The 12,866-nt window shown below is 34.1% G+C and overlaps 1 protein-coding gene across 1 annotated transcript in view; it reads left to right on the top strand.

Annotated features, from left to right (window-relative positions):
- The window catches only part of RXFP1 (relaxin family peptide receptor 1), a gene marked incomplete at its 3' end in the record, with an annotated part of 81,437 nt that overhangs the window by 62,751 nt on the left and 5,820 nt on the right, over nucleotides 1–12,866 (top strand). The window contains exons 9-14 of the mRNA XM_081134199.1: nucleotides 1,048–1,119; nucleotides 2,607–2,678; nucleotides 6,713–6,784; nucleotides 9,765–9,836; nucleotides 10,709–10,780; nucleotides 12,516–12,745. Of these exons, the coding sequence (XP_080990325.1) occupies nucleotides 1,048–1,119; nucleotides 2,607–2,678; nucleotides 6,713–6,784; nucleotides 9,765–9,836; nucleotides 10,709–10,780; nucleotides 12,516–12,745 (590 nt within the window). The remainder of the gene's footprint in view (nucleotides 1–1,047; nucleotides 1,120–2,606; nucleotides 2,679–6,712; nucleotides 6,785–9,764; nucleotides 9,837–10,708; nucleotides 10,781–12,515; nucleotides 12,746–12,866) is intronic.

Below are 12,866 nucleotides of genomic sequence, written 5' to 3'. Positions count from 1 at the left end.
CCAGTGCTACTCGTTCATCCCTTAGGGATTTTAGTAGCTGTGTTACACTTCAGCTCATATATTTGAGTCGCAGTTACTCCTGTAGGTCTGTGTTATATGGTGACCCGTAAACCCGGTGTTGGTAGAGACTGAGTAGATTTAAGGACCTGCACTTACTTTTGAAAGAATATCCCTAACCTCAGCTAACTCTGTTCTACAAACTTGCCCCATCAACCGAACAATAAAAGAGGGTCAACAAACGAATACCTTCATGACAACCAGAAGAAAATGATAAAGCAGAAACTTTCTGACAAATTTCTCTGCTCAGACCAGACGCCTAACGGTGACAGTCACATAGCAGGGGAGTTTAAGTAGGGTCTAGAGAGTGCCCCCAAAAATGTATACACACACTTTGAATAATTATAAAAGCAGTGTTTATTAAAATCCATTTCGTTTTCAAAATTTTGGGACACTGTGTATATGCAGGCCCTGAACTGGGAGTGGACAGCCAAGGACAGCCTGTGGGACTCCCTCTGCACTGGCCTGTGTGGCAATATACTAAAGCAAAAGGTAATTTACAGCAGTAAAGGCTAGTGAAAATTTTTCCCTGGGGAGTGTTTAGGCAAGGAGGTAGAGGCTCAGTATTGTTTCGGCAGTAGCAGCTTCTCCAGGCTGCAGCAAAACTGGGTCACACCACTTAGAGAAATGCCACTGGTAACTCAGATGCTTAATACAGTCCACTGTTAAATCTCTGCTCATAGTGTCTACCATAAAAAAACTTCAGTTTGACATATTTTTTTTCACATTTCTCGGCATAACATATGGGCCCATATGAACACGTGACACAGATGTGGTGACTCAAACCACTTTTACTATTAACATCATAAAAGAAACGTTAATATATATAGATATTATTTCAGCTATTATGCAAATGGCTACATGTAAGAATCTATATAAAATAAACAGCATGTGAAATAAGATTTTATTAGAAAGCAAATAATTCTCAACCAATTTATTTCTGTCTATGATTAAAATTTAGCTTTATCATCTTTTATCTTTATGTTTCAGGGACTTTGAAGGCAACCATATCCATAATTTAAGAAATTTGACTTTTATCTCCTGCAGTAGTTTAACTGTTTTGTAAGTAATGTTTTATTCTTTTCAAAGAATGTTAGAACTCTACAAAGAAAATGAATCACATCTGTGAACAGTAGCTAGCATAAGCATGCATAGTAATCATGGCAAATGTTCACTCTCAACTTGAAGTTTTTTGAAACTCAAGCACATTGGTAAAAATTACTGAAGTTCAAATTAAGGGTAACTACAGAGTCTCAATATACATAAATCATCACACTGGCACTGTATTATCTGAGGCCTGTAAAGCGCATTTTAATGAAAAGAAATTCTCATAGACCACCTAGAATCTGTTCTTGGACCTCAGTTTGAGAAACACTAAGTTAAAGTCGTAATCTATAAGAATGTTTGCTCTACAAATTATTACTGCAAAGATTGGGGAGGGGGATTAATTATAATTAAAATTTTAAAAAATACTGCAGAATGTTCACACCCCTGAGCATATAATTGTGTACACCAGGATAAAGCTTAGAATGTTACTGAGTATAGTTTATCCTGATGCCTCTCTGGCCTAGTTAGTTAGTTAGTTAGTTATATTTAGACTAGTCTTTGTCTTTATGTTTTTATTGATTTCAGAGAGGAAAAGGGAGAGGGAGAGATAGGAACATCAATGATGAGAGAGTTGATCGGCTGCCTCCTACACGCCCCCGACTGGGAATTGAGCCCAAATGTGCCCTGACCAGGAATCAAACTGTGGTCTCCTGGTTCATGAGCTGACACTCAACCATTGAGCCACGCTGGCCGGGCGACCTGTGCTTGTTTTTAAAGAAACGTCTGCATTAAGAAGTTATTTATGTTTCCTCTTGGCAAGTACTCGTACTTTTCTGGTCCAGAGATATTGGAAGGAGGTGGTACTGGTTTGGAGTGCGGGGAGGAAATAAATACTTAAGGATGGGACAAGGAGAATTTCCAAGCATGTCACGGAATATTTAAAGAATTGGGACTCCTTTAATTTTTCTATGAGTTAGTCCTTTATGCCAGCTCATACACATGAGATCCATGCAGAAATGAACTGTCAAGAGTTTCAGTCATTCAGCGTCCTAAACTAGAGCTCTAACTTGGTCCAACTTAGATTAGATTTCCTTAGGCAACTCCACCCTAAGTTACATCAACTACCAAATTTCTATGAGTGATATCGTTTGAGGGGTATTTTGTTAGACATGCTACAGCAGCTGAAGAAGCGATTCTATGCTCCCCGTGCTCTCGGTTGTATTATATTCAGCCTGTCCTCAAGAGTTGAGATTTTTCACTATTTCCCTTGCAATGCTCTTCCCTATTTCACTTTAAAATGTGTTTTATTTTTATTATTATTAAAATATTTGAATATTTAAAATTAAAATTATATTAACTTTTCATACTACTTCAAATATCTTGATATGAAAAGTGCACTATATATAATTACCTTTATTTTTACAGACTATTAATCTCCTCTCTAATAACTCAGTTATCAGTTGCCTCAAGAAGCTTCAATGTGTGTTTCTTATTACTTTCAGAGTAATGAAGAAAAATGAAATTAATGACCTAAAAGAAAATACTTTTGCACCTCTCCAGAAACTAGATGAATTGTAAGTTTGATTAAACATATAGTGATAGACAAAAATTTTTGTCCTACTCTTTTAGTTCATACTTGTTACACATATATGCTTTTATACATTAAGAAATATTTATTATCTCTTTTCCTAGCATAATTTATATATACCTCGAGCTACAAAGGAATTCTGATAGCGTATAAAAATGTGTGTTAAAGAAAAATATTAAATAGATATTTGAGGAAAGTGAAGTAAAGGAAACATAGATGCAGAGAAAGAATAAAATTAGAGTAAATTTAATAAATAAAATGCATCATATACCACTCTGTTCCACTGCTAGAGGGACAGCGAATTTGTCTTTAAGTTTCCTGAAGAGTTAGAATTCAGAGACCATTACGATAAAAAGACTTAACTTTGTTGATTCTGAAACCAAAAGATAATCTTTGATTCATAAAGAATTAAACACTTCTGTGGGTAACATCCTAACCTATAATAATGGCAGAGAGAGATAAATTGAGCTAGTTATTTATAGTATCACTATTTCAAAATCAATCACAGAATAGCAAAGGGCATGAAAGCACTCTCTGATAAACCAAGGCCTTGTGGTTTAAGCTCATAGGAACTGATCATCAGAATAAAATATATTGAGAACAATGGATGAAGTGCATGTCTGTCAGACACTTTTTTTATTTTTCAGTATAAATTTTTTCAGTTGGGTTTTTGCTGAAGCTGGAGCTTGCAACTAGTTTGATTTGTGTTTTCTGGAAAGAATATGAAGTGTAGATAGATCTACATGTTTTGACCATTAACTCAGCATAACATTAATTTATTAAAACTTTTTCATAAAAGTTAAAGAATATAACTAGAGTGTTTCTCTGGACACCTTACCTGTATTCTGCTCTAAAACATCAATAAACAAGCCACTGAAACCCTAACATTTTTTCCATAACCATTAGCTTGAAACATTTTTTTGTGGACAATACCAATCATTCACAAAATGTGCAAGAAAATCTCAATACATGAATATTAGAACCAAGCATCTTTTGTAACAACTCCTGGTATCTGGCAATGGAACTACATCTTCTGAACATAGGAAATTATTTTATTCTCAGTAGTGGGGAGAGGCTTGTGTAGTGATACAAAGGCATGATCGAGCTATTAAAATACAAGTTAATCAAGGGGTTCATATTGTTCCTTGTTTTATTCTTCATGCGACCACTTTCTGAATATAAGAAGGCAATTCCGTTAAATTCTAACCTTCATGGTGGCAGTAAGGTTTTATGTGAGTATCAGTAACCAGCAGTGAACATGGAACACAAACAGGTTAGACCGTAACCAGTGCTAATTCAGGTTCAGAGATAAAGGAACAAACAATTGCTGGAGAGGGCAACCAAGGCCAATCATTAGTTCAGCCTAAAGCCCGCCTAATCCCATTTTAATCACTGGCCTGAACAATTAGATTTAGAAGGCTGAAAATGGCAATAGTTTTAAATGAATGGGTCTAGATTTAAAATAAGAAGATGATTCTCCTTTTCAGAGAGGGTTGGACTATAGTCGGTGCCCCTCCAGGCTTGATCACACCAACAGAGGTAACGAGGGTAAATAAATTGGCAACAGTCAGGATTCGCTTGTCACAGTAAACCTTATGTAGTTCTGGTGGCAGAAAATATTTGCCACACACTTGATTTAATTTGTGCTTTTAAAAACTAACTACTTTAGGTCAGCGATTTTCAACCTTTTTCATCTCGTGACACACATAAACTAATTACTAAAATTCTGTGGCACACCAAAGAGTATATTATATTTTTTGCCCATCTGACAAAAAAAAAATAGGTATAATTTTGATTCATTCACACCAGTTGGCTATTGTTGTATTGGCCTGTGTCATTTTTTTATTTGACAATCTAAGGGAAAAGAGGTCAGTGCCCCTAACTAAACAGTCAAGTATTGCATGTTTTAAAAATTCTTGCGGCACACCAGTTGAAAATTGCTACTCTACTCAGAAATGGTTCCCAAGTCCAGTCAAGTTAAGACCAACTTTCCTAAGCTGAAACTGGAAAAATAAAATGGTCCTTTTACATGTCACTTAGGATCCAGGCCAACAGTATCCCATTACATGATTTATGATGTAAGAGCTGTATGTCAGAAATTGCTCTGATAGCCAGCACTCCCACCTGAAACTCTTGAACATAATATATGGAGTTTTAATATACTAATGGACTATACTAAATCTGTTCACATTGTGTAACTAACATATCCATATTTTACTTGGCTTCCCACACAGGGAACTGATACTGTGCCACCACCTTTACTTAAATATGAAGCAGATGGATTCAGTCTATTAATAGTCTTCTAAATGGGGGGAGAAAGAATAGCTAGTCTAACTATGTTGTACACCTGAACCTAATATAATATTATATGCCAACTATACATTGATAAAAATGTGGATTTTTTTTTTTTTTTAAAGGAGAGCTGATTGGAAATTAAGCTAGATACTTGATAACCCAAGATGAATAAGTATAGTTCTTCTACCCAGGGAAGTCACATCTTTCAGAAAATGAGCATGCATGTTCAGAAACAGTTTTAATATCATGTTATATGTGCTCTATGTGTTATATGTGCTATGAAAGAAGTGTGCACAGGGAGTATACGGGAGAACAGAGGAGACAACACCTAACTTCTCCGGTCATGAAGGAGTGACCTTTTGGGGCAGAATCTGGAAGGATGACTAGGAGTTCACCAGAAGGACAAGAAGGAAAGCTTATTACAGGCAGAAGGAGGCACCCTTGCAAAATCATGGAGATTAGAACACTGAGGTGCATTCAGGCCGCAGGGTACGTCATTTTAACTGAATAAAAACGTTTAGAAAGCTAAGCTAGAAAGATGGACAGTGGCAAGGTATTTAGATTTAGCTTTTTATGTCACACTAAGCAGTTTTAATTTTATCTTTTAGGCAACCGTGAATTATTGAGGGATTTTAAGAAAGGGATGAAATTTTAGACAGATTCCTTTGGTTGTCAAATCAGAACAATCTGTCTTCATAGACAATTCACGCATAAATATGTAAATAACAAAAATAGTCTCAAGGTTCAGTTTACAGCAAAGATATTTATAATATTCACTAAATTATATGGGCTATTTATTTTTAGTTTAAAAAAACTCAATCTAAAACTATCCTGCCCGTCAAAATTGGATAATCTAACTTTTGACTAATAAGAACTCAATTTACATAACAAAAGATCTATTCTCCTGCGTCTCCCAGTGGCAGCTAACAGTACATGGAATTGAATAGGGAAAGTGGATAGGCTTTCTCTTAGTATCTCTCAATCACATTGGAGAATGAATTCCAGACTATTGAAACATTAAGTATCTTGTTTAGAAGAATCTGAGAACTTTCTCAAGAGAGCTGCCACTGTCAAAGCTACCACAAGAGCTGCTACAGTCGAAAATCTTCTTACACTAAGCTACAAGGCCACACCATGTTAAGCAATCCAACCTCTATACATACATGAGGTAACACACAAAATATCCCACCCACGGAGTATACATAATCTAGTGTGTATCAGCTGTGAAAGAAACTTGCTCCTGAAAATCCACTTCAAATTCAAAATCATAATAAACCCAAGCAAAATAAAAAATTAAATCTCCAAATCATATTCTTACTCTAATGGAAGGAAGGAAAGAAGAGAGGGAGGGAGGGAGGGAGGGAGGGAGGGAGGGAGGGAGGGAGGGAGGGAGGGAGGAAGGAAGGAAGGAAGGAAGGAAGGAAGGAAGGAAGGAAGGAAGGAAGGAAGGAAGGAAGGAAAAAAGGGTACACACATATATTAATTGAATCAGAAAATTGTACCTATTAGAACAGCAAGTATTTGTCTCTGAGGGAGTGATGAAATGAGATAAAATATTTTTATCTTTTCCCACTTCAACCCCCTTTTTAAAACTTTTATTTAGACTTCTGGTAATTAATATGACTCATTAATAGCATTGTTAAAAGTGATACAATGGTTTCCTAATCAACTATAGAACGATAAAGTCTTAGGAAAATCATATGACTTTTGAAATTATTTCCCTAGGGATTTAGGAAATAATAAGATTGAAAATCTTTCACCGCATGTATTTAAGGATCTGAAGGAGCTCTCAAAATTGTAAGACATATTAATTTTGTCACTTCATTTCTTTATTTTTAGATTTCTTTTATGTTTTAAATTCTGATAAAATATGTGCAACATAAAGTTTACCATTTTAACATATTAAGTGTGAAGTTCAGTAACATTAACTATATTTACATAATTCCACAAACCTTACCACCATCTCTCTGGAACTTTTTTATCTTTCCAAACTGAAACTCCATACCTGTTAAACAATAATTTCTCATCACCCCCCCACACACCAACATCCACTGCTCTACATTCTGTCTCTATAAATATGACTACCCTAGGTACCCCATATAGGTGGAGTCATACAATATCTGTCCTTTCGTGACTAGCTTATTTCACTTAGCGTAATGTCTTCAAGGTCTCTCCATGTTATAGCATGTGTCAGAATCTCTGAATATTATTTTCTAAATAACAACATTAATTCATTAATTATATTTATTTAAATTTATAATTAATGAATTAACATCATTGTTTACAATAATAATCCACTGTGTGTATGTACCACAATATGTTTATCCATTCATCCATTGATGGGCATTTGGGTTGTTTCCACCTTTTAGCTATTGTGAGTAATGCTGCTACAAGCACAGGTGTGCAAATGTAAATTCAAGACCTCGATTTCAATTTTTTTGTATGTAGACTCAAAAGTAGAGTTGTTGGATCATATGGTAGTTATATTTTTAATTTTTCAAGGAAATGCCATACTGTTTTCCATAGCAGCTACACCATTTTACTTTCTCACTAGCAGTGTACCATGGTTCCAGTTTCTCCATAACTTCAACAGCACTTTTTATTTCCTATTTTGTTAGTAATAGCTATCCTAATGGGTATAAAATGGTATCTCATTGTGCATTTGATTTGCATTTCCATAATCATTAATGATGCGAGTATCTTTTAATTTGTTTATTCATTTGTATATCTTTTTTCGAGAGCACATATTCAAATCCTTTGCCCATTTTTAATTGTGTGTTTTGTTGTTCTTGAATTGTAGGAGTTCTTTATATATTTTAGATATTAAGTCCTTTTCAGATATAATTTGCAAATACTTTCTTCCATTCTGTAGGTTGCCTTTTCACTCTGTTGATAGTATCCTTTGATGCACAAAAGTTTTTAATTTAGATATAGTCCAATTTTCTCTTTTGTTGCCTGTGCTTTTGGTGTCATAAGCGAAAAATCATTGCCTAATCCAATGTCATGAATCTTTTGCCCTAGATTTTCTTCTAATAGTTTATATAGTTTTAGCTTTTATATTTAGGTCTTTGATCTGTTTTGAATTAATTTTGTAAATGGTATAAGCCAGCGATTTTCAACCTTCTTCATCTCATGGCACACATAAACTAAGAAAATTCTGAGGCACACCAAAAATATATTTTTTGTTAATCTTACCCCCCCCCCAAAAAAAAAAGAGGTGTAATTTTGGTTCATTCACACCAGACAGCTACTGTTATATTGGCGGTTGTCATTTTTTATTTGACAGTCTAAGGGAAAAGAAGTCAGTTTCCCTGCCTAAATAGTCAGGTATTGCATGTTTAAAAATTGTTGAAAATCGCTGGCATAACCTAAGGATCTATGTTCTTCTTTCTTTTCCTTTTTTTAAATTTTGCATGTGGATATCTATATAGTTTTCCCAGCATCATTTGTTGAAAAGACTTCCCTTTCCCCATTGAACAGTCTTGGTACCCTTGTTGAAAATAATTTGACCATATACATAAGAGTTTATTTCTAGGCTCTCTAGTCTATTCTATTGGTCTACACAGGGATGGGCAAAAGTAGGTTTATGGTTGTATGTGAAACACAGTTTATTCTTGTATTACTTATTAGTTATTGTATTATTTATTCATATTACAACTGTAAACCTTCCTTTGACCACCCCTGTATATCAGTCTTTATGCCAGTACCTCATGGTTTGATTACTGTACCTTTGTATTACGTTTTGAAATCAGCAAGTATAAGACCTCCAATTTTGTTCTTTTTCAACTTTATTTTAGCTACTCAAGCTCCCTTGATATTCCACATGAATTTTAGGATACATTTTTTTAAATTTTTGGAATATATATTGTGATTTCAATAGAAATTGCACTACATCTGTAGATTACTCTAGGTAGTAATGGCATCCTAACAATATTAAGTCTTCCCATTCTCAAGCATAGAATTTATTGATGTCCTCTTTAATTTCTTTCAGCAACATTTTGTTTTTAGAGTATAAGTCTTTCACCTATATTGAGTTTTTTTTCTAACTAGTTTATCCTTTTGGTGCTATTATAAATGGAATTGTTTTCTTAATTTCATTTTTGGGTTTTTCATCATTAGTGTATAGAAATGCACTTGATTTTTTGTGCATTGGGTTTGTATTTGGGAATTTTGCCGAATTTGTTTATTACTTATAACAGGTATTTTTTGTATGTGTGAAACCTTTAGGGATTACTACACATAAAATCATGTCATCTGTGAACAGAGATGATTTTACTTCTTCTTTTCTAATTTGGATGCCTTTTATTTCTTTTTATTGCCTAATTGCTCTGGCTAGGACTTCCAATACTATGATAAATAGAAGTGGTGAAAGGGGACATCCTTGTCTTGTTACTGACTTTAGAGAAAAAGCTTTCAGCCCTTCACCACTGAGTAGGATGTTGGTTATGGACTTTCATATATGGCCTTCATTATGTTAAGATAGTTTCCTTCTATTCCTAAACATTGAGTCCACTTTTGTTTCTTTTATCAACTCATTTTTCATTGTCATTCTTCCTCTCTTTCCATATATTTACATATATGTATATATATATACATATTGTTATAAGTATTTTATCTCCATTAATTCATTTAAATGCTTAATGTACCCTATGAGGCATGTGCTATTACTGTACTCTTTTTGTTAATGTTTAAAAGTAACCCAGAGTCAACAGATACACTTGCTCTCTACTCAAGCAATTTCTAGAAATGACTTATTGCTGCCTTTTTTAAAAAACAGGAATCTTTCCTATAACCCAATCCAGAAAATTCAAGCAAACCAATTTGATTCTCTTGTCAAACTCAAGTCTCTGTAAGTATACACTTATGGGGATGTTTTATGATAAAATTGTTATTTGTATACTAATAGCTAATAAATTCTATGAAATAAGATTTATATTATAGAATCTTTTAAATCAGAAGCTCTATTCCCAGGATATTAGTTCAGCTCCCCCCCCCCCCAAAATACATGACTACTCATTGGACTATAAACAAATAACTATAAGTTTTATCTTATGTATTGGCAAACTAAAAATTAAATAATAATGAATCATTTTATATTTTTTTATAATCACCAGGAGCTTATATTGGATTGGTTGCTTCGCTCCTCTGAAGGCTCCTCTTTCTTCATTAGCACTGGATTTCTAGGAATTTTTATACTCATCTTTACCCCAAGATAGAATATTCTAGATTATATAAATCATTACTTACACCATAAAAAATATTCTGATAGGATCTAGAAGTTGCCTTAAAAGATAAGCTTCAGTTCATTTAATTTAAGTGTCCCCTCAGTAAAATGGCATTTTATTAGAAAAAAAATATTTAAAAATTACTGGAAAAGTTTCAAAAATGTAAAACTCCTCTGCTATTTTAATATTGTCTAAAAGATAATGCTTGTTCATTTATTCTGCAAATATTTATTGAGTAGTTACTATACATAAAGCATTGTGCCACGATCTATGAGCATTCAAAAAATTTGAGTAAGGGAGATACATATGGATATATGTGTATAACTAACTGAATTGAAAAGGATTTGGGGAAGTGCCTAGGGCAGGCTGAGTATGAATATTTGGTTCAGAGTATGTGTTAACTAACAACATTTTATTAAATTGTCCTTTGCAAAAACTCATTTTATTATACCCTATATAACGTATGCTATTTTGATAATTAATTTGGTATTTTTAGCAGCCTAGAAGGAATTGAAATTTCAAATATCGAACAAAGGATGTTCAGGCCACTTATGAATCTCTCTCACATGTAAGCAGATGTTTTTCTTGTTCCTCGCCTTGATTTAATCTTTTATGTTTCCACATATATTGTGCTGATACATCCATGGCCAATGCGTCCCATCAATTAACATTTTCTAGTGACTAATTTGCCTAAACAATAATTAACTCTTAACTATTCATATTGAACAGGGTGATACTGAGCTTCCCATGGTTTGGTAGAATCAAAGGAGATTTTTGAACGTCAGAGAACATGAGTAGGGAGGGAGCCCACTCAGTCTTTTACGTCCTCACTCTGGTACCATTCATAAATGTTGATGTTTGCCCATTGAGCTAGTAATTTGTACACATGGTATAAGTGCTACCATATGAAGATGTAGGAATTTATATAGGCAACATAAAGTAATTATAAATAGATAATTGCTGTAAATGGAGGAAGCTAAAATTGCCCACAGTGTCAGGGTGTGACAGAAGCAAATGTGTACAAATAGAATGGCAAATGTTGAAAAACCTTTTATTCAAACTGTGTGTCTCATTGTACCATTGATTACGTGCTTTAGAAACATTTTATTTCATTGAATGAAATCTTATAACAGGTATTAATGATTTCCTTGTCAGGGTAATTAATTCTAAATAATTTAGAAAGTATCATGTCAACCACCATCACTCTACAATCTTGCTTATATTTTAAACCTAACATAAGACAGTCTGCTTTTGTTTTCCATAATTCCTCAGAGATAACGCTTATAAAAGTTTCCTTGGATCTACACAACATAAAACACTTTGACTAAATTAAGCAAATCAGAGTTAATTGGAAGAAAATGGTGTAGTTCACAAAACCCAAGAAACGACACAAGGAATAAACTTGAATTGGGCAGAAACCATGTCAGATCTAGGGACGCAGGCAGCAAGAGTTAAACAAGACAACTTACTGTAATTGTCAAGCTTTTATCTTTTATTACTACTAACTCTTTACATTGTAAAGATCATTTATGTTTTTGCCAGAGTCCTAGCTTTAGAAGCAAAAATATCTAATTTTATTCCAATTCCTACATTTACTTAAAAAAATGTCCTAGCAAATATTGTGCTTCAATTGTAGATTCATCTCCTGGTGATATTAATACCTACCTCATGGAGTTAATTTGAGAATTTGTTCCTGAAACCTAGAAGATGCTCGATAAATAGTGTTGGTATTGGTGGTAACACAATAATAATTTTTGATTATCCAGGTAATGTCTTTATCAACAAGGGAGGTCTATTTAGGAAAGAATTCACTCCACAAATATGTACCAAAATCGAGTGTGAGAGATAGGCATGCTAGCAAGTAGTTGTAGAAAACACAACTTCTGTAACAGAAAAGCCATCGAAGCACAGAGAAGAGGGCACTTAACTCTCCCTCAGAGGGTCCAAGAGCAAGATCAGTTGCAGCAACAATAGGCGCTTTTACATATACCAAACACTAAAAACCCAATAAAACTTTCCTTGATGGATTCTCTTGATCACATGCTACCAGTTTCTTTATAGTCTAAGACATGTCTAACACTTGGATATTCATTATGCCTATTTGCTGCTGTTCTCTTACAATAAAATCAAGTTAATGAGAATTAAACAGGTTTAAAGCTTCAGTATTGCTAAAGTTTTGCATTCCTCTGAGTCTCATATTAAGACATTTTCCTTCTCCTGAGAAAATGTAGAAAATAAGTATTAATGGATAGTGAGATGGGATTATATTTAAAGTCTTATTTTACCTTCTCTTTGCACATCAGCTATTTTAAGAAATTCCAGTACTGTGGATATGCACCACATGTTCGCAGCTGTAAACCAAACACCGATGGAATCTCATCTCTGGAGAACCTCTTGGCAAACATCATTCAGAGGGTGTTCGTCTGGGTTGTGTCCGCAGTTACATGCTTGGGAAACATCTTTGTCATTTGTATGCGACCCTATATCAGGTCTGAGAACAAGCTGCATGGCATGTCAATCATATCTCTCTGCTGTGAGTATTTCCTGACTGAAGAGGAATTATAGTTTCAAAATAAAGAAAAGCATTGCTATTCAAAAATAAGTAAACAAGGGCAGAATTATGAGATTTTAAAATGTTCTCCTTTTTGCCTATC

Source organism: Miniopterus schreibersii, assembly GCF_964146895.1.
Source record: "Miniopterus schreibersii genome assembly, chromosome: 4".
Lineage (NCBI taxonomy): Eukaryota > Metazoa > Chordata > Mammalia > Chiroptera > Miniopteridae > Miniopterus > Miniopterus schreibersii.
The sequence above is the reverse complement of the archived record's forward strand: the minus strand, read 5'-3'. Positions and strand labels throughout refer to the sequence as shown.